This window comes from Numenius arquata, chromosome 9 (assembly GCF_964106895.1).
Source record: "Numenius arquata chromosome 9, bNumArq3.hap1.1, whole genome shotgun sequence".
Lineage (NCBI taxonomy): Eukaryota > Metazoa > Chordata > Aves > Charadriiformes > Scolopacidae > Numenius > Numenius arquata.
The window spans coordinates 37187106-37214055 of NC_133584.1; the positions used below are offsets into that span (position 1 = coordinate 37187106).

Consider the following 26950-nt stretch of genomic DNA (forward strand, 5'->3'; position numbering starts at 1 on the left):
CTGAGTTCCCACCAGCCCTCTGGAATGCCCCCAGTGATCAACGCCTTAATTATCAAAAACAGAGTCAGACTTATAAAATGACATTTGGTTTGTACCATCCGTTTGTACTCATCTGTTTGTATGCTAAGTAGTCCACTGATTTACATAAACAGGACTCAGATGGTGATAGCATCTAAAAACTGCACGCTCTTGTAAAAAGTATTTTCCAACACCATGAACTAAAGTATATGAAATGCAAATAATCCCCTCTAGAAGAGCATGACCATCCCACAGCAAAACACTGGAGACACCACACTTTGGTACACTTCCTTCCGTGATGCTTATTGCCAGAAATACAAGGTACTTCTTGCTTTCCTCAACTTAATTTCCTAAGGATGACTTTCAAGAACAGAAATCCTCTCTTCATCCTAACGGTGTCTCTCAAATGGTTCTCAATGTATCCACCCTACTTTTTTTTAAAAATTATATTCTTCTTTCCACAGCTCACTGCGCACACTTAGATCACGCTTGCGTACATGAAAGTGTGTGGAAAAAATATCACCAAAAGCTATTTTTTAGAGACAGTTCCAAATAACATTTCTGGATATTAAATAGATTGCTTTAAAATACAATCTAAAGCCAATGCCAAGATCTAGAAGGGAAACATTTTCGATTAGCTTGGTTGAAATACCTCTTTTTCGCATGATCTGTAAAAGCAATTTTGAGATAAGCATATCCTGAATGCACAAACATCTTAGTAGAAAGCATGATACTAGTCAAGATAAACTTAGCGTTAAAAAACATTTACGTTTGCAACTCTTCTGCACAAAACCAAGGGGGATAATAAATGCATACCTGAAATGTTTGCTTGACTAAATAACCTTTGTTAAAAATCAAACATTAATACAAAATTCCATAAATGCCTCTCACCAGGGAAGATTGTTTTGTCTTCATTCAGCAACAGCAAGCCAAGTTAAATTTAACAAGCTTCTTATCCCTTTCTCTTTGACTTTTCAGAGTTAGTAACATTAGGAGTAGGAGGGCTTTGGATTACTCCTATTTATTTTCAAATCTTTAGAATGCCATTTCTTAACATTTGGATAAAATTAATATCCTACTAAGCCTAAGAAATTTATGGTTGTTTAGAACATTATATAGGTCTAACTCCCAGAAAATGATCAGAAATCTATACATATATATTTCACTAACATATAAATGGAACAAATTTTATACCAGAAGCTGGTACAAAAATAATAATCGTGTATTTTTTGGGTTTTATAGAAATTTTGTTCTATAGTCCAGTACCATTAAAAACGCTCAGCCTTAGAAGATTTACAGTTTGGAATAAATAAATACATAAAATAAAAATTACCACTTCTGACATTATGACGAGATTAGAGTTAAATCCATATGAAAATATGACTGCCATCTACATATAATAATTCCCTGGATTCAGCAGCTCAAGCCCACTGACTAGTGTGGAAGAATCACTGCACTTTTAAGATGCCTAAAGTAATAGATGAGAGCCTAAAAGGTGTCACCAATATGTAAGTCAACTGAAAGACTGCATCACAGATTTTGAAGATGGGAATCACATTAGCCAACTTCTCCCTTACAGTGGAAAACTAAAGCAAACTCTAAACTAAGATTCCTGACTATACACTTCAGTAGTGGAAGCTGGATGGCAAAAGCTCAAAGGACAAGGGGCAAAACATATACCTTCACATTCTTAGATCTTCAAGAGAAAGACAGAGAGTAGAGGGAGAAATATCTCCCCCTACCATTTGACTATGAGATTGTTACAAGATGTCCCATTTCAAACACATTAGTCACCAACCATACTAAAACCTGGAGAAAAAGAGAGCCCTTCCTGGTAGCAATTGCTGGAATCACCTCATGCAGCCACCTAAGGAGAGGACAAGCAGCATCTGGTTCAAATCCAGCTAAGCGGCACATATCCCCATCAGCTTGGAAGTGGGATGTTCTCATTTCCTCCAACAGGAACATGAAAACTTAACAGTGGCCATCATCTGGTACTCTGGCATTGCTTACGTGGTTTGCTGTGGCTATGAAACCCCAGCAAATATTACTACTTTGGCCAACAAAGAAATACATGATTAATTTTCTCAACTCCACAGAATTTAACTTTTTCTATGAATAACTCCTGCATTAATCCTATGGTATATAACCAAACTAGTTTTAGAGACGTAGGTTTTGCTTTTGTTTTTAAGCTCTGGGAAGTGCATTTTTTCTCTCCCCAATGCAATCAAATGTATTTTGATCTTAAAATGCTGCCTGTTCTATCCTGGGGAAAAATCTGATGTGACTGGAATTTTCTGTCACTTGTAAAACATGTAGAATGAGTAATCTGCAGTTTCTGAAGGTACTAGCATTATCCTTAGATGATAGCATTCTCAGTTTATCACCATAAAACCAGTACTCCTGGAAGCACAGAACTTTCTGTATCTCCCTGAATACAGCTATGGTGGACAGAACTCAGAGTTCAAATTAATTAGAATAGAGTTTTGCTGTGTCAAATCCATCAGTGCTGAAGGCTAATGTGCACATGTCAGTCTCCCAACACAACAACCAGGAATATTAATGCCCAAATTTTACCATTTTGACCTCTAGATGGTTTTGGCATTCTTCGGTTTTAATAAACAAAAACCTGGCAGTACATTCAGCTTGAACTTGGCAAGGTAGTTAATGACAAGTTTTCAAGACAAGTTCATGGATTTCATTTTTTACTGTACAATATCCCTTATTTCTTTCTAAAAATAGCAAAAAAGTACATGGCCCTACTCCTTCCCTGGAAGTTTCTCTGTGCTTGTTAGCCTTCAGTCTCAACTTACTCATATCCAGATCTACCCAGATCTACTGGATCTACCTTGTGTGTTTGATTTTCCTGTGTTTCAGAGAGAGGAAAGCCATCTGCTCTTGCTAGGAGCCAAGGTTTGGTGTAGAACCCAAGTCTTATGGCAGAACACACTGTAACATGAAGTATTTTAAAAAGTTGCCTCTCTTTCAAGGGTGGCCTCAATCACCTCTAAATTCTTTTGCTGTTTGACAACCTTCCATCCCATTCACAGAGAGATAAGATTTATTTATATATTCATATCAGTGAGGAAAGACATAATAGTTGAAATCAGCGCTGTGAAAGTATGTCTTTGAATGTCAACCTAAGACTTTTTTTTTTTTTTTTCTTCTTCCCCCAAATTTCTTTTTGCTGAACTGGTCCCAGGACCGATTGTAGAAAGGCAGCAACTGTGTCCAAAACTGAGGTTTACTTAAGAAGTTCATCAAGATATGAGATGCAGCTCATCAGCTGCTCACGCTAAGACCAGGTAATTAAGTTTGGCCTAATAATTCTGTTTAAACCAACGAACATTCTGTAGAAGATAATCCAGCCCATGGAGAGTAAAAGTAAACACAAATCCCACAAAACCATTTCATACTTCCTCTCTGCAAAAATACTACAACATATACTCACGCTTATGTCAAAACCAGTATTTCAGGCAGCATGATAAACAGGAGTTATGCTCGTGCTCTAGGAACAGCTTTGTTATCTTTGGATACAATATCACTGGTCCTAACAAAAATTTGAAGTTCAATTCTTCCTAATTAAACCACTTTATCCAGTATTACACTTGTACTATTTTCTCAACACATGAATTGTGCAAAAATGTCAGGAAAATTTGTTATTTTAAGGTATAAAAACAAGGAAAAAAAAATTTCCCCTGCACGTCTGTAAAGCCAATACTGAATCACGGTGCTCCGTAACAAATATACTAAGACAACAAGACTAAATTATCAGACTTCTTCATATCTCCACAAGGAATGAAGTACAAATTTTAACCTCGAAGTTACAGTACGTCCTCATTCCTCTGACTGGCAGAGCTACTGGGCATTACTACCTTTCCCAAAACTGTAGGAAATGAGAAGCTCGTGATCAACTGGTCACGGTGCCTGTGCTGCAGCCCCAGCATGCGACCAGCAACCAGCATCGTGATGCGCTGGGGCTCCCAGGTGGAAGCCACAAGCTGCACAGTGGGACCACGGAGAGTCGTTGTCATCTCCCACCAGCAGCCATGCAGTGCTCCCCGTCCTCACAGCTCCCTGGTGTGTGCCTTGTACTGGTATGGCTGTACGGCTCTCAGCCCTCAGTAGAGTTTGGTACTCAGCTTTCAGCGTCAGCTTCTCAGCACGATTGTACAAGGGATGCTCTAATTCAAGCGAGTATCAATCCTTGCATGAACTCGCAGGGAAGCAAGGTCTGATACACACTGCTTCCCATTCTCTCCGTATAGAGACATTGAGGAGGAATCACCAACAAAAGAATTTAGCAATGGGGGAAAGCAGATCAAGAGAATTCTGCAGCAGAATAGGAGATACTTTCTGTTTAATAACTATTTGTCTTAAGAATTTTAAAAAGGAGTAACCCTTACAAAATAAAAGCAGACCAATACCGGAGAGAAAAGCACTAGAAGAAACAAAACAGGTGCTCTGAAAGCATAAAAGCAGGGTTTTTCAGTTTTGCAGACTGCTGAGATATAATTAAGAGGTTTATTAAAATAATAATAATGATGAGAGCCCTTTCTTTTCCCTGCAAAAGGAGAAGAGGAAAAAAAACCCCATCAAACAGCCCCTCTGAACTCTCAAAGAACTGCCAACCTAAATGAAACATTTGACTTTCATTTCCGACAGGAAACTAAGCGATGAATAAATACATTATGACTTAAGCTCTCCCGCTCATACACGCAAACAAATTCCATTCTTCCCAAGGAGGAGAAGAAAAGCATATATCCTTTTGGACAAGAGCTAACAATACTTAATAGCTTGATGATATCAACAGGCTGATTCACAGACTTGTGAATTCATTTCAGTGTGTCACAGAAATGAATTTACCAGACCTATTTGTTACTCTTTGTTTACATTCAGCGTGAATTATTTCACTTTTGGTCAACAGGAAAAAACAAAACCAGGAAACATGTTCACTGAACTGCTGGACTTCAAAGTTTACGTGTATTGTGCATACGATGTGAGAAAAATGAAAAAGCTTGGGACCCTTAGATTTTTTGCAAGCCTTTCCAAAGATGAAGTAATTCCATCTGCGGTTACAGAGACGACGCCAACAATCAAAGCGACTACATATTAAAGTTCAACCAAGGAAAGGTGAGACTGGAAGGTGAGAGGGGAACAAACCCAAAAAGCCACGGTAGTAGCAACAGTAATTAAAAGTGATGTGATGAAAGACTTTTTCTTTTAAGGCACAACAGTCTCTATGCAGAATATTCTTCGTATCAAGTAACAACTGTGATTGGAGTTATGTCAACTTCGGTGGAACAGTGCTCTGATCCAGTGTAGGAACTCTTATGTCCCCAAAGGAGCAAGGGAAGAATTGTCCATAAAAACACAGATATAGATAGAAACTAAAGAGAACTTTCTTGAGAATCAATACTCTTGCACAATGGGGAATGCATGAAATGTCTGTATATAAGCTACTCTGATCTTACTCTGTGATAAGAGAAACACTGGCTTAGGCTATTCTAACTGTGAAGTATCAGTCACACAGGCTTAATAGTTCAGTTAAGGTTAGACCACCTTCCTACTATAAAACAATTTTATGTAACATATGTTAACACTGTCACAGAAGAATAATTCAAAACTTTTTTTTGCTTACCTTCCTTTTCAGCAAATGATTGACTATCTGCAATGACTTTTGGTATTTCTGGATTGTAACGAGTCCCCTCTGGAAAAATCACTAAATACATCTGTGGGATTAAAAAGAAACAAAACAGACAAGTTCTTACAATGAATGTAACCCGGTTCCTGTTACAGAAGTTATCATCACTTGACAGGTCCATATTGTATTTAGTCCCCACCGTTGATTACTGTAAGGATCCAAAGAAAATCAGAATACTTGAGCTAAAATTTCTTAGCTCTAAGAAACTTACTGTTTGGGGTTCAAAATAATTCTCTTTGAATGTACACCATAGAAAGTTGCCCAGGTGATTTAGGAAGGGAGATAGCAAGCGTCAACAGAAGTGAGCAAGTCAGGAGCAGCTGATATCAACAACAGTATCTGTTTTGTTAAGTGGGATAAGAGCAGATTTTGAGAAGACAGTCAAATAATTAAAGACCTCCAAGTAATTCAACTCAAAACATAGCTTCTGCCTCTTGACATGTCACAGATTACCTAAATTATAAATTTTTTGCTTTAATACTGATCTTTCTTATCATCTTTCCTTATACTGACATCTACATTTAATTCCAATTGTAATAGGAACTACTACTAATTGAAATTACTATAGGTCAGCTGTCTTATGTGCCTTTATGCATCTCATTGTGTTAGATATTAAATATATTATGAACTTTAACTGATAGTTTAGCATAATTTGAACTTTAAAATGACATTCCTTCAAGCATGAATGTTTGCAAAGTTACATTTCCCAAGTAAATCCGTTTGCTTGCCTACTCAGGAGTAACCATCTACGTGTTCTCAGATCACTAGACAGAAAAAGGTTGCCTAAGTATCTACATATCTGAATGTAAAATTATGTACCCAAACAGAGGCAAATTTGATGAATTTTCCATTTGCTTTTGAAACAGAATAGAGGTTTCCACCTCTCTCTCTTTTTTGTGTTTGCCTTTTATAGAATCTCCTACACACAAAATAGATGTAAAACATTACTTAAGAAGTGAAAATTTCACACGGGGGGCTCATGTGCAGAAGGAAAGGCTACTGCCACAAACGGCAACTAGCCTGGAGTTGAATGTCCACTGACACATTCGCAGTAAAATCATGCCTCCTGTGCCTAGACTAACTAGTTTGTTATCTTTGCAGAAATGACTCTCATGAAATATTTGAAAGAGGAGAGACAGTGGATTTACACAGCAGTAAAAGGAGGACTATCAGTCAGTACAGGACACTGACAAGTGGGAAAGCCCATTGTGACAAGATGTAAAGTAAAATAAAAGCTCAGAAGAGAGACACAGGAATATAACTTCGTGCTTCTGGCCCACAAAACATCAGTGTGCTGGTGTGTGCACTTTTATGATTGCAGAGCAGCTACAGAAGAGGCTGAATGCAGCAAGACAGGACCCAGCAAGTGAACTCTCCAGAATCACCCCACAGTGAAGAAGGTTGAAAGATGCGCTAAAATGCAGAGGAGGGGAGAAATCTACGAACTGTGCCAACCAGTGAAGCCAGCAGGAGATCAAGAAAGAGGAAAACTGAGTACATAGCCTAGAATCCGGCAGGGGAAAAAGTCAAAAAAAATATTAAGAATGGCAAAACCAGTGTCAGCAGAGTGGAGTAAAGAGAGCTGGAGGAAGGGCTTGTCATGGCATGTTTGGGGAGGAGGAGAACTAGCAGATTGCAGGGGCAGGTGAAGCCCAAGAATGTTCAAGGACAGACAGAAATCAAAGATGTATACAGATTTGGTGGGGAAAGAACAAAAGAAAATGGGTTTAAGAGGCAAGGTGCTTACTTTTTTCTAACATGACAGTAGCATAAGCACAAGGACGAGTACAGGAATCCTTAGACCCAGCTGCAGTCCACACTTCCCCCAGTCATGTATACATTTCATCTATGAAGTTCACTGTTGAGATATTTAAGTGACTAAGTAAAACTTAGTTAGCTGGGAAGGGCATAATATTAAAATTCAGATGCATTTTTTCATAAATGCGCTTACATTCAAACCACTTAGTTTGGATCCTTAAAATGGTACTCAAAGATGAGGTTACTCCTCCTCATTAAAGAACGAATGCTCAGCTCCAAAGGGTAATACAGTGGCTGTAACAGGTAATAATTGACAGAGCAAAGAAAGTGAAGCACACGGGATAGGAAAATCATCCTTGGTACAGAGATCAGCACTTAAAAGCATGCAACAACACTACTGGTCTTCAAAGCAGATAATCAGCCACTAAAAGCTGATTACACAACAGAGAAGAGTATCTCCTCACTCCAGTCCTAGTGTGTAATACAAAGCAGAGGCTGAAATTGTATTTAATTATTCTTGTAAACCTCTAAAACAGAAGCAGCTGAACAGGTTTGTTGACCAAATCTCTCTGAACTAAAAGCATACCGACAAGACAGAGAAGTGTCCTTTGCTTTAAATTCAGCCTATATAAACCTAATATGTATTTCATTAGGTCTACTTTACCTGAGTAAAATTCATGAATGTAAATAGATGTCCTACTTACACCAACATAATCTTGTGCAAGACAAAGATATTCTGCCAGTGCAATTCAGCCTAACAAATCTACTTGTGTGACTGGCTTTTCTCTTCTCCCACCATGGGCAGCAGAAGCTAAATCCTTAAGTACTGTTTCCAAAGATTATAAGAACTACAAATCTCTAAGATTTTAATAACTAAATAAGCTCCCCTGAACTTGGATTAAGAACTGTTGAGTTGTAGGAGCATTTTAACTGCTTAGAAACACTAGCTGCAGCTAAGGCAATGGTTTTATACATAATTTTTCATTTAGGGCAATTAGCTACATAAAGGTTATGCACTTTATCACAGTGACTGCAAAATACAGTGTTTGTGTTCAAAATGACATAGAAAATTTTGCATTACCACAGTCCCTGATTCACTGATACACCAATTTTAATCCAAGCAGAGCAGGTCCCTGTGTTCAGTTACATGGTACTTCCATGCCTGTTTCTGCGTAATGGGTGGGTGTCAATACACTTGCCATCTCTCATCAATTTGAAAGCTCCAAGGAGTGGATCAGGATTCATTCAGTAGAACCCTACTGATACTTGCCGGACCCAGAAAACCAGAAAAGAGGCAGGGGTTTTCCCCGCAGAGTCCCCAGCATAACATCAGCAGACTTGCCACAATCCACAGATAAAATGAATGGATGATGATATCTGTTTTGACCCGAAGAACAACTCTATTCATTTCCCCAGCGTTGTCAAGGTCTCCCAGGCAAAAAGTAACAGCACTGAGAGGGGCCATGCTCACAGAGGGGGGAGAAGGGCAGCTGAGGAAGTCCTTGAGATAGATCAGAGTGCCACAAAAGGAGCTGGTTTGGGTAGAGCAGGGGAAAGGGACGCAAAGCAACACCTGAGTCCCTGGAGTACAGAACAAAGTCAGGCCAGATACCATACACATACAGCAAGAAGAGGCGACAAAGAGAAATCCTGGCTGAGAAAAGGGCTTTGGAGGGTGTCCTGGAGAGAGCAGCTGCCACTGTAATAGAATGTAGGGCGTCAAGAGATGGTAACTACTGCCTAAAGATATCTTGCCTTTACTTAAGTTCTGGGGTGGGTGACAAGGGGAAAACAATGAAATATTTCTATTTACAAAGTTCAAAATTATATTAAACAGTGCATTTGCTTAGTTTTAATATTATTATTATTGCATCCTGACAGGTAGACAGATTCATATCTGAATCCATTTAAACCACTGCCTCGAAGATATGCTTCCGGTGAACCGGATGAGAAACATTAACACTCAGATCAACAACTGAAAAAGATACGATATGAGAAAATGTATCTGGTATAACTGGAACAAAATACAAAGGGTGATGTGAAGAAAGCAGGCAAGGACATCCAGGATTTACAAAGAAGTCATCAAGGATTTGCAAATTAGTAACTATATGACAAAATAATTACATTAAGCCTTATAGCAGTTGCATTAATGTATTAATAACCTGTGCTCTCCAGGTTTTTACTATTTCATTGGCACTGCTTCACATGAGAAAGATTTATTCTGTGACTGAATGAATGACAAAACCAAAAGACATAGTAACCAGCTAAATATTGGCTGTAATGGGTTAAATCCCACATCTCAGAATGCAGATTTCCTACTCTTGATGCATGAGAAAAAGAAATATAAGTTACATTTTCCGTTATAAAACTGAATAGTTTGCTGTTCAGAAGAGTTAACTTTCTTTGTAAAACAAGCAGATTGAGTATATCAAGTGTTGGCTGGAGACGTTACATTGAGAAATATGTTTATCTTGTTATGGCTTACATTAAAACAACATTAATATAAAAGTGTCCTTCAAACTGTGTGACAGTTTCTGCTCTCACAAGACGTAAGATTGCAATTTGTTAACAATCAGCCAGATTTTATGTAATTTTAAACAAAATCATATCATTTGAACTGAGTTTTGCCAACAAAAGGCCCAATAATGAACCATTTGAGTCTATAGTTCAGTGACAGTTTGAGAAGCAAAATAATTTCCAGAGAGAAATAAGAAAATTTATTAGTTCAAGATCTCCACTAAGAAACGCAACGGCGTTTCAGTTTAGCATCAGTTTTGCGCGTGCCTAACGTTGCTGTGCTGCATCTGGGGAGAAGGGTAGACCAACTGCGAGCAGCGGGACAGAAAAAGGGGCTGTTGGAGGCAGGTGGGTGGGTGGGAGTTGTAAGACAAGGCGAGCAAGAAGCATCACGCAGTCCACTGTCCCTACACAAAATCAAGCATACCAGATCACTAATCCAGTTCTACTGTGAACGTAGAGGCCAAGAGGCAGGCTGATTTTTCCTGTCTGCGTTCCACCTCCAATTTACTTTTCATAGGCAAAAAAACCCCAGAAAAACAAAAAAAAGACCAACCACATGACATGAGGCAGTAAAACAACTCAAGGCCTTGCTACGCTAAGGAGAACAGAAGACTAGTTCTGCCTTCCTACACGTCAACGGTTTCTTAATGGGAACAGGGATGTCTCCAGACAGAATGAACATTAATCACTTGGATTCTTTGTTTAAACTGTATGTGGAGAGAAACTGTAAATAAGAAAGTGACCCTTAGCACAGATTCCCGTCCATCTCTTCTCTATTGGCATATAATTCTTTCCTTAGCAGCCAAAAGGCAGGCCTTTCTCTAACACTACGTTAAAGAAAGAACTCCACCATGTCCGTGCAGAATGACCACGCAACAACAGCTGCTCACTAAACTGAGGAAAAGCCCACCCTGAGCTGTAACATCCAGTGCATAAATTTTAATAAAAATTCCAGAGTAGTAAATTAATTATTTTTGCATGAAGCTGATGAGTTTGGGTCATACTTGCTTTACTGATTAAAATGTCTGCATTTTAAAAGCTTGTGAATGTCGCATTAAGTTGCAGGATTGCAAAGTTTCTTCGTGAATAATGCAGTAAGGACACAGGTTATCACGTTCTTCTCCCAGTAGTAATTGTAGGTTAAAGGGCATTTACAGCATCTACATTTAAATTCTCAGATAAAGTGGATTATAGAAAACCTAGTCTTCCCTCAAATGACAACTCAGTGGTCTGTGTCTTTTACCCCAGAAGATGCAAACATTTGTCTCAGTAAATAGGCTTTTGACAGCTTTGGTTTTGTAAAGCTTAAGTGTCACTCTCTACACTGTTCAGTCTCATGGACTGAAAGAGATTTAAGAGAGAATGCATTTCTGCAGTAGTAACACTTACTTCTCTTCTGTACTGCTACCCTAGATAGTATGACGAAAATGACAACAACTGCCTGGTAATCATGTCCAGGTTCTGTGCCCATTTCCAACACCATCGAACTTCCAGATAGCCAAATTGCATCAAAAAAAAAAAAAAAAGTACCCGAGTGGTTCCAAATTCATTTGGCATTAGCTTAGGTTGTTTAGGTATAGGTTTTCAATCCACATACAGCTGTGGAGGGAGAAGAACGGTGATTCCCCACCCCAAAAAAAGACTTCTGGATTTATTTCCTTTATTTATCACATTTAGATATCCCCCATGGAAAGCAGAACCAGTAGTTTAAAAGAAAAGCTTTACGCTTAAACCTCCCCTTGCATTCCAATTGGACTAAAATCACACACCAGCCTGTTCAGTCAATTTGTAACACTGAAGCTACACTGAACATCATTTGCAGGTTTCTGAAGAGACGCAGAATTAGGTGAGTTTCTAGGCACATCTTCCTAAGACTGTATTAAAAAAAAAAAAAATCCACATTTTTATAAAGCAGACATTCAATGCAGAGTTCAAATCAAGACTCTTATCACTATAAAAACCTTACTGTTACATCAAACCCCTGCATTTCTGTATTTTAGGGAGGGCAGAGGGAAGCCAGAAAGCCAGAATCAACCAGAAGCTGCCTCTCTGGCTAGCAAAAAGTCCATGGCAAAAAGCCTATACAGGAAAACCCCCTGCTAGGATATTTCATCCAGACTGACTAAAGCAAAGTGAATCAGCACTCTGCAGGGGGAGCAATTGCTTAGGGGGATGACTACAAATCTCTTTCATACATCCTGCAATTTGTCTTTGTTTATTCCATTACATGGCAAGTTTTACAGAAAGTAGAATCTTTGCCACTGACATACAGAAAATAACGTGACGGAGTTCAGCAACATTCCAGGACCCTCAGTGATGCAGGCACAGGTTACCTCTACTGAATATTGGCCATCTTCTCCATGTGGACATTATTAAATTAGACATTGGACAGGAAAAGCTTAGCTGTCATAACGTATTTCTGGCCTTTGTAACTTATATGCTAAAAACTGGAAATAGATCCACTTTCTTATCTTAATTAAAAACAAAAAAAAACCCCAACCCTGTTCATGCTAAATCTTAGTTCAAGACAAAATGAGTTTGAGCACTGTCTTAAATAGGGACGCTTTACTCATTTAAGCCTCTCAGTAAGTGTAAGGCCAGTTTACCTTTTCAACACAGACACGTGCACAAACATAAACACTCTATATCCAAAAGATAAAATATAAGATGACTATTCTGAAGGTCAGAACAACCTATGCATTCCTTTTGCCCAAGCCTCAGCTCATAAAAGGTTTGCTACTTAGTATTTGGAGTGGCAAGTCCTAATCCCATCATTTTAAATAAAATGAAAGCGTAACTGTTCTGTATCAAGGCTTGCTGAGTTGGTTTTCTTAAGTCTAGCCAAAAAGGCAGGAAACATTTTAATGCACAGCAAGTAATGGAAGTGAAGCACAGTGATTCTAACCACTGAGCCACAAACCATAAAGGGAGTCATGAGAAAAGTCACTTGGCACTAACAATCATTCTTCAAATAGAAAATTATCAACACCGGGTTTTTTTGGTTTTTTTCTCCTTCAAGCGTAGCAGACAAAGTTACTCAGTTCTAAGATGTCACGGCCATTAAAAATGATTTATCATTGGCATGACTAACTTAAGATTTGGTAAGAATCGTTCTTGACTTTCAGAAGATCAAACAACTGGTATTCTACAAAAATATCAGTCTCTGACTGTAGTCTTACTACAGTAGCCAAAATGTTGTCTTTTGAAACACAGGGAACACTGGCAGTGATTTCTCAAAGATGGTGCTACAGCTCTTCTTAAGATTTAGTCTAGACACCCCCTGCCCTCTACAGACAGAATCACAAAGTTCATATCATTCATAAAGGAGTAGTCAATTTTTCTTGAATTAGAGTTATTACTCTAATCACAAAAAGTAACTGTAAAAATACAGAAAGAAAACAAATCCATGATTACCATCTTGTAGTTTGTAGGAATCAGGCATGGCTCATTTCTCCAATAAGCCTTTGCCATTAAAAAAGTCAAAGAAATGAGAAGGGGGGGGAAGGAAGGTATAATCTTACCGGAGTCTCAGCTTTCATCTGGGCCCGCAACTTCTCTCTCATTTCTTTTTCATTGAATTTGGCACTTCTTTTTACATAGACTCCTCCATGCTAACAGAGAAAAAAAAAAAAAAGAAAATAATTAAATATTTAAGCAGTTTAATGTAGAATAGTTGATAGAAGAACAAACAAGATGACAGCGACAAGTCACCTTTATGACTCACGATGCAAATTGCCCATAAGATGTTTTCTCCTAGGATGAAAGCACCTGAAACTCATTTTACATTTGCATGTACTTCAGTTCACAAAATCTGTTTAAATAAAGAGCAGATCTGAAAAAAAAAAAGTCCTAAGACACCTGAAGTGTCTTCTTAAAGGTGATCTATAATTAACTGGAAGATGGCATTGGAACTGACCCCAGGGATCTATCTTTGGAGCACAAGTCTTACGAAGAGAGGCTGAGGGAGCTGGGGCTGTTCAGTCTGGGGAAGAGGAGGCTGAGGGGAGACCTTATTGCTCTCTACAAGTACCTGAAAGGAGGCTGTAGAGAGGCGGGGGTCGGTCTCTTCTCCCAAGTTACAGATGATAGGACAAGAGGCAATGGCCTCAAGTTACGCCAGGGGAAGTTCAGGTTAGATATTAGGAAATATTTCTTTACTGAAAGGGTTGTCAGGCATTGGAATGGGCTGCCCAGGGAGGTGGTTGAGGCACCATCCCTAGAGGTATTCAAGAGAGGAGTTGACATAGTGCTTGGGAATATGGATTAGTGTTGGGTGGTGTGGTGGTGTGTGTGTGGTGGTTTTGTTTTTGGTTTTTTGTGTTGTGGTTTTTTTTTTTTTTTTTTTCATTGGTTGGACTAGATGATCTTAAAAGGTCCCTTCCAACCTCTGTGATTCTGTGATTCTATTCCTGACAACATTAACAAGAAGCTTAACTTGTATATCAAGGGAAAAAAAATAATCATACAAGTGAAGTTACTCACATACAAGTACTTCTAGGTCACTGTTTTCAATTTTATGCACCTGCTCTTAAATAGTGACTAATGCAAATACTGGAATTATAAGTATTGTGCCTATACATACGAAATTTATGAGTAGCACAAAAGTAACTAGCTTAAGTCTTGAAAACTTCCATGCACTTTATTAGAGAATCAAACTTTTAATAAAGCAGTTATATACCAAGAAAATAATTGAATAAGTAAGACAAAATCTTTAGAAGGCAAAGGATTTTATAAAAGTACTTTTACTAAAAATCATTATAAGAAGTTAGAGCATTTCCTGGAAAATATTCCTTTTATAACTTGTTCTACACAGTTTAGCACAAAAACTTCACTAAAAGGACTATGGCAAAGTACACATATAAAAATGGGATATAAAGAAATAAAATTTGCCCCATCATTTCCCTCTTCCACCACTTTGTTTTATCTACAGAAGAGCTACAAGAGGATGTAAACAAACATGTTCCAAAAGGGACTACAGAGACAATGAATTCTGAAAAAAAAAAATAGCTTCCAAATAACAGAATTTCATTTTTTAGGTACAGAGTTTTCATGGGTTTTCTAACTGATTCCCTAACTTGGTAATACTCTTTTCTGCCCACCCTAGCTGTTGGCATTAGGATCTGTCAGATAATTTCTGTGTATTTACAGTTTTACACACACTAAGAGCTGAACCACATTCAGATGTCTTATCTCAGGAAAAGATACAAGACATTGTAGGAACAGGGGTGGTGGTGAGTGTGCGGGGAGCTGGTATTTTATTTGCATGCCATGGCCAGGAATAAAGTCTGAGGGGCTGGGAGGAGGCAGGCAGATGATGCAGTTATGCAAAGTGCTTTCGGCCTTTGCTTTTCATGGTGTGGAGAGCTGGCTGTGCAGCTGCTTAGCTAGAGGTACTTGATGTGACTTTTAAGTTGTTCTCCAAAAGCTGCAGTGAAAAGGAACAGAAAGTCAGTGGTGCATTAACTCCACCATATTAAATTTTCTGCCTTAACGTTCCTGCCTGTGGTTCCCTTCCAAGGTGAAGTAGCCAGCTGCAGCGCTCGGCTCTGCTGCTGTGGCTGGCAGGGGATCAAAACCTAGAACAGAATCCCCCAGTACACCCAGTGTGGCCTTTAGCAGGCTGGAGCATGGTATCAGCACCATCCCACAAGCAGTTTACCAGTCCTGGATAGATACAGGCATGAACAGAAAAATGTTGCATCAGCTGCACAGCAAACAGAGAGCCACATGTTATCGACACACTCCACATGTAAGACCGTTTTTAAGATCTGCCACCATTAAAGGGAAGTAGAAGTCTTACTCTGTACAGTCACACTCACCACAACAACTTCTTTCAGGAAGGGCAAACTCAGTTTGTTATGAGAAATAATGCACCTACTACACAAGACTTCCATGTAATTGGTGTGAGCAATTCTGTGTGATCATTCTGTGTGAGCTCAGCGAGGCCAAGCTTTGATAAATGAGGGAAGGCTGGAATCAAAGTCTTCACTTATTTATCAAATTACTAACCAGCTGCAGTAAGCTGGGAAAATACCAAACCACCTTTTCCTTTTTTAATTCATAAACTTGGAGAAATCGAGTTGCTGTTGTACAGTTTGCTTAGGGACACCGCAACACCAAAGACAAGCCTGGCATCCCCACCTCAGACTTTTTAATGGCCAGACATAGATTTGTACTTCTCAAGTAAATATGAGAATATAGTCACTTAACATAAGAACAGACAAATTACATATTGCAACATCACCATTTGCTGCATACAACCCAACTACATAAATAGTTGTATGGCGCAGTTGTATGAAACCCTCCTCTATGGTGCAGGGTTTCAAAGCTAAAGAGAGGCAAGATGCCATACCAGCTGAATATTTGGCCAAAATTCAGTAACAACCAAAAGGATGCACAAGCTGATGCTGAATAACAGAAAAGACAAAGACATACTTCCTATGTTAAAAAGCCAAGCAAACGCTGGGATATTAAAAATATTTATCAAACTTACATCCCAGCCCCACCAGGTGGTACAGGATGAATAGGAGCTAGCTGCATTTTGGTGGCGAAAGATAGGGCAAAACAAAAATTTCAGATCCACCCAAAAATAATAAAGCCAGTTTTATAAAAAGAAATAGCTCTACCTAATAAATCAAACCTGGAATATAACAGGTTAATTTAAGTGGTTCTTTTCTTTTCTTGCTATTAGATAGCTGCCTCCAAAGAAGAATGCTAATTATGCAATTGTATATAGCTCAAATTCCCCAATTTGTATTGCATTTCCTTTTCACCAAGAGATCAAATATATGAATGCTTTTCAAAACAGATTTCTGGAAGTACTGTTTTTAAGGTTATAATTTTTTTCCGCTGTACTTTAAAAGCCCCTCTCTCAGTCAACAATGGATTATGTTTACAAATATACTTCCTTTGTGCCTGAATTTCGCTCTCCTGGACATCCAGACCACGTTTATTTCCAAACAGGATGTTTACCTGAGGTAGGGAATATGAATTCCGTGAGCATGGCGTAATTACGTGGCTCTGGAAACTTTTAGTGGAGTGTAAGTGACATCACTGACAGAACATCAACAGGAAGGGCAGGAAGTGTTTTATGTTTTTGCACTGTTTGGTGTGATAAAAACAATAAAAATACCTATTAGCTTGCACCGCAGTCCTGCTGCATCCCGTCTTGGTCATTTAGGCACACACGCATCACCACTGTTACTAAGCTGCCTTTCATTTGTGTCACTGAATTAAATGTATAAATATATTTATAATCGTTCCCCACTAAATCTTGTAGTAGTTTTCTGTTTTGAGGAATCCGAAGCTGAACAGATTTTATTTAATATATATGTTTTGATTAAAAATGTAGGCTACATTCAGATTAATTTCCACAGGAACCTTCTTTTAACACTCAATACAGCAGTCAGGAAACTGAGTGCTGGATATCGCAGATAGCAATAGTAATTTTCCAAAATCTGGAAAAAAATCATTTCTGGACACCTAATGATAGAAGATGGAATATATATCCTGTCTGTATTTTAATGAAAGCAGACTTAAATCATCACCAATGTAATGACTACAGGCAAGGACAAAGAGCAAAATATTTCCATGCAGCAGACTGGTCACTTCAGTGCAAGAAACATGTAGAGAACCAGAGTCATTAGTGGGGACAAGCATTAGACAACAGAGAAGTCTGTTTTCTCCCAGTGGATACCCTCACTGAGGTATGAAAGGGTGTGACAGTCCGTACTTATTTAGGGGATTGGGACACTAACCCCACCAATAAAAAGAAATCGTGAACAGTTTTCTTATTTTCTCTACAGCATATTCTTTTCTGAACATAGAGATTTTAGAATAAAGGACGGCAACCACACATGCTCCAGCCTAGATTTATAACCTACTCGCTGCCTAAGGCACTCATCCAGAATACAACAAACATTTTCAAGCACCAGGCTGAAAACATCAAACCTGGATCTCCCAGTATCTCAGGGGACACACTAACCCCCTTACACACTGAGCAGACAGTAGGAACCTCAACTGCTGCCTGTGCTCTAAGATAAAACACTGAGACAGTTCACACCCTAGAGATGGGCATCTTATGTGACCCCATCCAAGGCTCTGAACCCCTGTTCAAATTCGGTACCTACAAGACTGCATCTGATTGCTGGGAAAGGCCACTGTTTAAGTCGGTTCCTGTTCTTCAGCATGCTAATTAGGCAGTTCATGGATCTGTACCTCCCCTCGCCCAATGCTCTCTAAACCCAATCCAATTTGCGTTAGCTTCTTGGAGGCAAAGTTTCAGAGTCAACTGCCACAGAAGGGCTATCCTGCCTCCTCCCTGCCTTCCCACCTGTGCCCGTATACTCAAAGCTTTCCCCCTTTTTCTGGTTCTAGCAATCAACTGATCTGATGACTTACGGATGCAACTAAGATACACATCTAACTATAGTGAGTGAAACCCGCTGTTTTCACGTCGAAATAAACAATAAATAGAACATCTTCCTAGCACGTACAATAAATGGAAGGAAAGTACATTTTATATATTCGACCCACAAACAGCAAGGGAAAAGTCAATGGGCTTACCTGAGAAAAATACCACCCATACAGTGGGAGCCACTTTAACCCATCTTTCAAGACATACCGGACATGCCCGAGAGCGTTCTGCCTAATTGCCAGCATATCCGCAATAATCCAATCAACTGCAAAGACAAAAGCCCAAAATGTTTAGTTAAACTAGCTTTTAATTGCCACTGCTGAAACAAAAAGCGCATGTTGTACATATAAGTATCATTAGAAGTTTCTGAACTCAAAGTTCCTGCTCATTAGGGCAAGGCTGGAAAGACACACAGTAAACAGATAAGCAGATTTTGTTAAATCTATAAAAGTGCTAAGACAAACAACAAAAAAAATACAAACCTGTACACTGATGATTTGATAAATATATTACATTTTCTTTATTTTTTGGCAAATCCCCGTAGATTATTACCTAAAAAAAGAAATGTAGTATTACTTTTTTGTTTATTTCCATTGCATTAGGCAGCAATGAGATCCACTGTAGTAACTACCTATTTACTAGAAAAAGTGTCAGCAAGTTAGCACCATTAACAGAACACCAGCCCATCACCACATCAGTACTCATCATGCATACAACTGACTTATCAACCAAGCAGTGAGTATTAATTAATGACGGTTTAAAGAAAGCTATTCTGTTCCTGTGCCGGAGCCCTAGAACTGGATCTACGGAAGGTGACCCACATCCAACAAGATCCCTACATTAATATAATTAAAGGTAAAGAAGAAACATAGACATGTACAAAACCACCATTTAACTTAATACATCCAATGAATAAGACATGCTTCAGCCAGATGCTTGTTATCATTCAATCCAAAATGGCAAATTTTCCTGGATTAGATCAAGAACAAAAATCTCAAGCATTTGCCATGATTTTAACCGTCAAGAACCAAGAAAAAAGCATGAGGTTGAGAGGTATCTTTACGTTGGTCTTCAGCTTCCAGCTAGCAGGTTTTGTTATGTTTTTTTTTCTCTGTTACATTAAAGATACCCTTTAACTTTGTAGTTTCTGCCCCCCCCCCCCCCAAAGATAATTGCCTACTCGCAAAATAACCTTCTGAGAGCATGACTGTGGAGCCAGATGCTGAAGCAGTAATCCAAGTCAGCTTTTAAAACAGATTAATTCAATTAGTTTTATTTCAAATATAAAATGAGAAATTAATTAAACCATTTCAATTCTGAATTGAAGAATCCATGCATCTGTTTAATTACCTTTAATAAATATTTTCATTATCTAATAAAGCTTAGTTTTTCCAACCTACATTCTAGGTAGCATTCCCCTCTTGCCCTGCCAATACCAATGGCTGTACTCCCTGTTTCTAGAAGTTAGCTCTATTAAACATACACTCTTAATCAAAGTGACTCCATTCACCAAAAAGCAAAGCTCTATTTGGAAGGTTTGCGTGCTTACTATCACCACTTCCCTAGTCTGGACCACCAGGGAATTTTATCAGGAAGATCTAACTAATATTCAGAGCTTGATTAATTTATCATTTAGTATGCCAAGACACATATTGATCCTTACAGAAGGTGTCTCAGGAGAATCTGCCCACCTCTCAGTTAACCCGTGGTACTGGATGGGTAACGCCTTGTATTGTAACGCTAGGCAAAAACCCCACCGAAAGCTGGATGTTTTACATTCATACTGCTCCTTCTTCTTCAGAAATGCAACTACACTGTTGGTCGCATTTTGTTTTCAAGGCAAGAAACCAAATACTGGCAAACCGAGACATTCAGAAAACATGTGAACAAGAGATCGCCTAGCATACAATAAAGAGAATATTACTTAACTCAAATGAATTTTTTTCCAAAAAAAAGGCAGGCACAATAAATTTTAACTGAACATTAGTTGTAACAAGTCAATGTTGACAAGCATATTCTGAACCGCATCCAAGAAATTCAAACAAGATTTTGAAAAGCTGTGGGAGTAATCTTCTTGTTAAAGTTCCAGGAGAATTTATAACCTTACTGCTGACACTCTCAGGTACCACATACTATTTATTGCAAGGTAGCACTCAGAGGGTCTGATCTTACAGCTCAGGTGCAAAAATTCCACTGAAATAAAAAATTATCTTCCTACTCTCACTTATGGAGTGAAAGCTTCATTTTCAAAGTGTACATTTTCCCACAAGTGTTATGCAGTAGGTCCATAAATACTGTTTTCTTTAATTCCAAGTTAAGACTCCACTATGCAGTTTCTGGCAAAAACTGTTTTCGAGGAAGGGAAAAGGTCCAATAGAACAAATCGCTAAACCAGAAGGTCCTGAATGCTATCTGTGCTTTTTTAAAATGTAAGAGAATAAGAACCAGAGGAAAACAAAATCTGCCCTTGACACTCTAAGAGCTACCCCACAGAAGAAACAAGGTTTGAATTATATAATTTATAACTTCAACTTGTAGAAATTTCCACTTTAATGTACAAAGTCAAAATCTCAGTGTAATCAGACCCACAATTCAAAGCATTCACTCGTGACTATTGCATGAGTAAAAACAAATATAAAGGATCATTCCCTTAAAAAAGCATGTATGATTGTGACTGCCAAATATAACAGTTAATCTGTATTATTTTTTATTTCAGTAAGATTGGATCTAGTTCACTTCTTAATCCCAGCGGAACACCCGCTCGTTGTTACTGTAACCAATTTCTATGTACAACATTTAAGTCTTACTGTAAGTTACGTGTGTTTACATGTAACAGACCAGAATTTTTGACTCATGATAAAATACATAGCTATACTGTCATACAGAACTAAAAAAAAAAAAAATTAAAAAAAAATCTAACTTTTCCTATTTATAATTACTTCTTAATAAACACAAAACCCAGGCTGTTTTATTTCAAAGCAAAGGAAAGATTCGAGAAAATTTGGAAACCCATTTTGTTTGCTCCGATGGCTCAGCCTAAGAGGATGCAACTGCAGCATCGTTCACTTCAGCACTGCCCATTTCAGCAATCTCGAGCAAAGGCTTATACGGTTCACGAAAGGCCAGCAAACATCTATTCACGTAGGAGAGATTCACAGCTAGGAACCCAGAGCTACGAGACTGCCATACAACTGTGATACAACCAGGTAAGAACGGCGGCTTCCAACCTGCATTCTCTAGAGGCTTCTTCAGAGTTCACAGGAGACACCCACTCTGTGGGCAGCCATGCAGCTCTCCTTCTGAAAACAAAGCAATTTTGCTTTATTGTTGTGTTTCTGGAAATTTTCATAGACCCTACACAACAGAGGGCTAACAGTTAAGGGCTTTGAATCCTGCAGAAGCGTTGCCCGTTTCCCTTTGAAATGACATCTGAAGAATTCAACTACTTGGGGATAAGCAGGGTAAGAGTCCCCCCCCAGGGTAAGCCTTTAATTTCTGGCAATCTGATGCTTTTAGGTGAAGCAGAGCACCTAATGTATACTATAAGTGCAGAAGGAAATGATACAGTACTCTCCTCATAGTCTCCAGAAAACCCCTGACTCCCTGCTGTTTCTTGTAGCTAACTTTGCAGAATTCCCTGCTGCAGAGAACGTGCAGTCTCTGGCTCCTTCTCAGCCTGCTGGTGCAGAAGAGATCTGTGGACCAGGGGGAAGGCAAGCACTTGAGTAATTTACCAGGGACAGCAATGCAGAAAAAGGTATCCATGGTGCCAGGCTGCATGCATGCCCCTTTTGAAGCAACCCGAAGAGATAATAGCTAAGAGACTCATAGTTCCCCTCAGAAATACAGTGCTGTTCCAGGGGTCTGCAGAGCACCAGAGGGGGTGGTCTCCCCCTCTGCAGGGCACTCACTAGCCACCTCCATGGAAGTGGTGTAGGACGTGCTCGGGAGGCAATTTTCAGTTTCAGAAGCTAACATACCTAGTGTTTCATGTATTCTATGCACAGCTCTCCAAATGCCACAACATACATACCTTCTACCTATATATCAGCTTAAAAGACTGAGAAGATGTTCTGTCTGCCACAATGAAGCAAGCCAATAACCTATTTGCTTGAATAGGTGCTGCTTTGCTTAAAAAAAAAAAAAAAAAAAAAAGCACAATGAAGTCAAGCAAAGAAAACAAGTTAAAAGGAAGAGCAACACAGCGAGCCAAAGTAAGCAGAGATTTGAGGGAAAATATTTAAAATGCAGTTTATAGTCTAAGATTGCAAACATTGCTTGGGTACAGAACATTAAAATGTGTGCTTTTAGCCATGTTTTGGTTGCTTCACAGCCCAGTTCACAATAACTGGTAATACAGTTACTGTTAGTAAGGGTCTTTCACATCTGTTTACATAGCAGCGCTGTCAAACTCAATTGAGTGAAGTCTCTAATAGAGGAAACTGGATGCTATGAGACTCTCTCCTGGGGGAAGGCTGGTATCCAGCTTCCCTGGATGCCACACACCAAGCTGTTCACACGCTCTGTGGGCACAGGATGCACCTCAAAGCGTCACGGTCAGAGGAAGCTCCGATTCACTGGCAGGAGGTTACAAGTTCTCCTGATGGGAGAATTTATTAATTCAGCGATAGGCTGATCTATGCATGCAAACGGGAGCTCCTGGGTGATCTGGTGACACCAGTTTCAGCTTCCCCAGCAGCTTCTGCTTCTTCCAGTGTAACTACAGTTGTACTAACGTGGTAGGTCATGTAGCAATGTAAAACAGTCCTGCAAGGCAGTCACACCTGAATAACTCATAATTTGCATAGGGTTTCACTGCAACAAGGTGGACACTCCCAATTTAGAGTTTTTACTTCTTGCTTATGAAATTTGTACATATCAAAGAAAATCAAATAGATCACATCCTAGCTACATCAGCTCAGTAAACAGGGCCATGACAAAAATAACTCGAGAGGTAAAAGTAATCACATTATCAGAAGACCTGCTTGCAGGTCAACTGGTGACCACATCAAACTCATAGCAAAGAGATTACCTTAACGTGATAATTGGATGTGGCTGATAACAGGAGCAGTTCAGGAGCTGACCTGCAAGCAGATCTGGTATTTCTGCTTCAGTGGCAGTAAGGCAACACTGATGGTTATTGGTAGAAAAACACGGGCCATCTCAGCTGATGTTTTGTCACATGTCTACCAGCTCACTCACCCTTGGTTCCTCTGAATTCTCAACCCTCCTCCCTTCTCTGTGCAAAGACACTAGCTGTGACCTGCAGAATGATGCTCCCTTCTCTGCTGTTACTTCAACAAAACTGAGGTGCACTGGGGCACTTTGCGGAGAAGGTGGAGCATTCTGAACAGGAAAAACGTCAGCTTTAAGTGCAGGCAACAGCAACTGGAAAGAAGGATAAAAGCAGTAGGATAATAGCAGGAGAACATTTCTTCCCTCCTCTGGAGGAAGAGAGCAAAACCAGAACATCCAAGACATCAACACTTCACTTAAAAACAACCATACAAACTTCATATATTCAGCTCTGCTATCTTCACAACATGCACTTTTCTCCATTTCACTGCTTTTTCCTGTCTACTTTTGTAACTGGGACTGCACACTCTTTGGGACAAGAGCATCTTTGTTAGCTGGGCACTACTACAACATGAGTGCTTATTAAAATAAATAGTATCCTAGGATGTATTTCTCATCTGCTTGTTAAAAAGTCTGGGTGTCATTTTTTGGTGAAAGGGTGGAGCTTGCATCAACAAACCACCGAAGGCAACTGCCAGATACGGCTTCTGAAAGTCAACGATAACTCTGTGCAAGCTGACTTCTGCAGCACTGCTGCAGGCATCCTAAGGGAAGCTGTTTAAACTCTTAGTCTAAAAACCTGACTGATGACACAACCAGTCCTTTGAGCTTCTAGAGAAAGCACCTCAGATCACAGAATCTATTTACCCTGTTTGTCAAGAAGCAGGTTCAAGACAGGATGCAAATGGGGAACTTGTACTTGGTGCTGACAAATTCCTCAGGTTTTCCAATGTCCTACTATAGGAATTTCAAATCTTTGTTTTTCTTCACAGAAGACAGAGAAGGACTTTTATTCACATTTAACAGATACGGGTTTCACTTGCCTACAGCATAAGGAATATGAATAGGAGAGAAGGAGAAAGGACTTTCATGTTTTAGTTTTTAGTTGCTTTTCCTCTAGATGTAAAAAAAAATATTTAGCTTTAAGTATCATTTTTCTAAAAATACCTTTAGGTAATATACAGTTTTTAGTAATGATCATACTATTGCTACACCTCATAACCTCTTTAAAGAGACTGTCTGCTCAATACATAAATGCACGAGTCTGAAGTCTGCTGCTCAGGCTCAGCATCAAACCATAAAATCACAAAGCAATCCATTTTACTGCAGCAGAGAGTTCACTCAAATATTCTGCAGCTATGTATTTTACTGGGGTTCAGTGAAGAAAACCATTACCAAGAGACTGAAAGCTGGGGAATACCGAGAAGATTCCTATATGTAATTCAATTTTTTTTCTTCTCTAAAATAATTCGTTTGATTGAACCAGAAAGTAGAGAACTTAAAAAAACCACAGTCACTGCCATTTTACTTACTTCCTTTTTGTAAGAAGACTATATTCGGAACATATATGGATTATGCAGGACTGAATCATACCACCTGACGTTAAGTAAGAAGTCTGTACATTTTTGCTTTCATACTAGCTTTTAGTCCTATGGTATAAACTGACAAACTGTTAAAACCTGAGTGGTGATGCTTCATCCAATGGCACCAGCTACATGTATAGAAGAAGTCTAGTTCTGATGCTGAATGTAAAGGCTTTACAGTTTCTCAGCTGAATTAAAGATAATTGATCCCTGAATTAAGGGAAAACTTGTGGAAGAATTAGAATCAATAAAATCTTAAAGGAACCTTATGAGCTAATAAAAACATTAATATTTATAATAACATTTCTAATATCTGTCAGTAAAAATACAGCTTTAGTCTTTTATTCTGTGCGTATTTGACTACTTTTTGTATTTGAGCATAAAGAGACTTGTAAACAGTCCTCCCCAAACTTCAGATAGTGATTTTGAGTCGAACATTACAAACCACTTTATTCACACCAGTCTAACATTTCCTAGACAGTGATGTGTATAGTTTCACAACTTCTCATTCAGAGGGTGATTCAGGTGGTGATTAAATGTTTAGAGAAGGGGCACGTGAAAGAGCAAAGAAGTTCTGGGAAACAGCCATAAAAACTGGAATATCTAATCTGAGCAAAAGGCTGATTTCAGAGAAAATAAGTTTCCGCAATACAAAGTATGTCAGGGCAATTTATGTTTATTTAAACAACAGTCCCAGACCAGATTCAACAAAACCACTCCAGTGGTTACCCATGGCACATCAACCAGAAATGGGAGCTCTGTGCTGCAGAAAGGGATTCACCAAATCTGTGATACCGAGCCTGCCAGCTTTGAATTGCCAGAATCTGGCCCACTGAAAGCAGATGCAGATCCTAAATCCTATCCTGCCCTTACACGCTGCTCACTGCTGTTAGAAGGTACATCTATGGAGCGGGGATTCTCTCTTCTGAAAACACACTGCTAAATCATCTTTTCCAAAGAAGTGGTGGGCATATGTGTATGTAGAGAGAACTAACTGATGCATCCTGTAAGGTGAGTTTGTGTTCTACCTTGTTCAGTTAAAGAGAGGCACAATAATTTATTCCCTTCTGGTTTTTGTTTGTTTGTATGTTTAAATAGGACCAAAAAAAAAAAAAAAAAGCTAAAACCTTTTTTGAGGTCCCCAGTCCTGCCAGCATATGCTAAATACCATTTGACAGTATTTTGTAGATTCAAGAGCTTTGCTTCTAGATTCTGATCGGGGCTATACATGGGTTGGGAACTTTAAGCACACACAACTACTTCATTCCTGCCTGGGTTTCGCAGCTACCTAAGGAACCTTAAAAAAAAAACAGGCATCTGTATAACTTAACTGTTTTAGTCTTGGTGACAGAAATAAAGCAGGACTTATGATCATAATTTTAAGATTTTGGCATCTAAATTCTAAATAAATCCAACTTTCATTGCCTAAATCATTTACTGGATATTTCTGCAAATGACTTGCTTTTGATTACAGTGCGGTTCTATGGCACAGACCATGGAGCAACCCACAATTACAATCACTGACCACCTGGGTTAGAGCATCTAAGTAACTTTTACCATAAATCACCAGCAATTACATTTTTTTAAACAAGTACTGCATATATTTCAAATATATATAGCCACATGGAAGATTATTTATAAAGGTGAGATTTCTATAGGAGAGTTTTTCTGAACATCTGGCATCTTGGTATTACGCAAAACCTGATCATGCCTTCCAGTAAAAGAGTGGAAGGAAGTATTCCACCTGTTTCATTAGGAGAGCAACAGTCTCCCTTATTATCCTTTGGCACCTCTAAAGAATTCTTCCCGCAGATTTTTGTAATTTCCTTAAAAGAAAGGGAAAAAGTGACCCACATTTAATGTACCTATTGTTCA

The 26950-nt window shown here is 38.9% G+C and overlaps 1 protein-coding gene across 1 annotated transcript in view; it reads right to left on the reverse strand.

Annotated features, from left to right (window-relative positions):
- AGPAT5 (1-acylglycerol-3-phosphate O-acyltransferase 5) overlaps window positions 1-26950 on the reverse strand; it is a 60124-nt gene that overhangs the window by 23496 nt on the left and 9678 nt on the right. Inside the window, exons 2-5 of the mRNA XM_074153500.1 lie at window positions 18899-18968; window positions 18566-18681; window positions 13522-13611; window positions 5660-5750 (exon numbers count right to left, since the gene is read on the reverse strand). Of these exons, the coding sequence (XP_074009601.1) occupies window positions 5660-5750; window positions 13522-13611; window positions 18566-18681; window positions 18899-18968 (367 nt within the window). The remainder of the gene's footprint in view (window positions 1-5659; window positions 5751-13521; window positions 13612-18565; window positions 18682-18898; window positions 18969-26950) is intronic.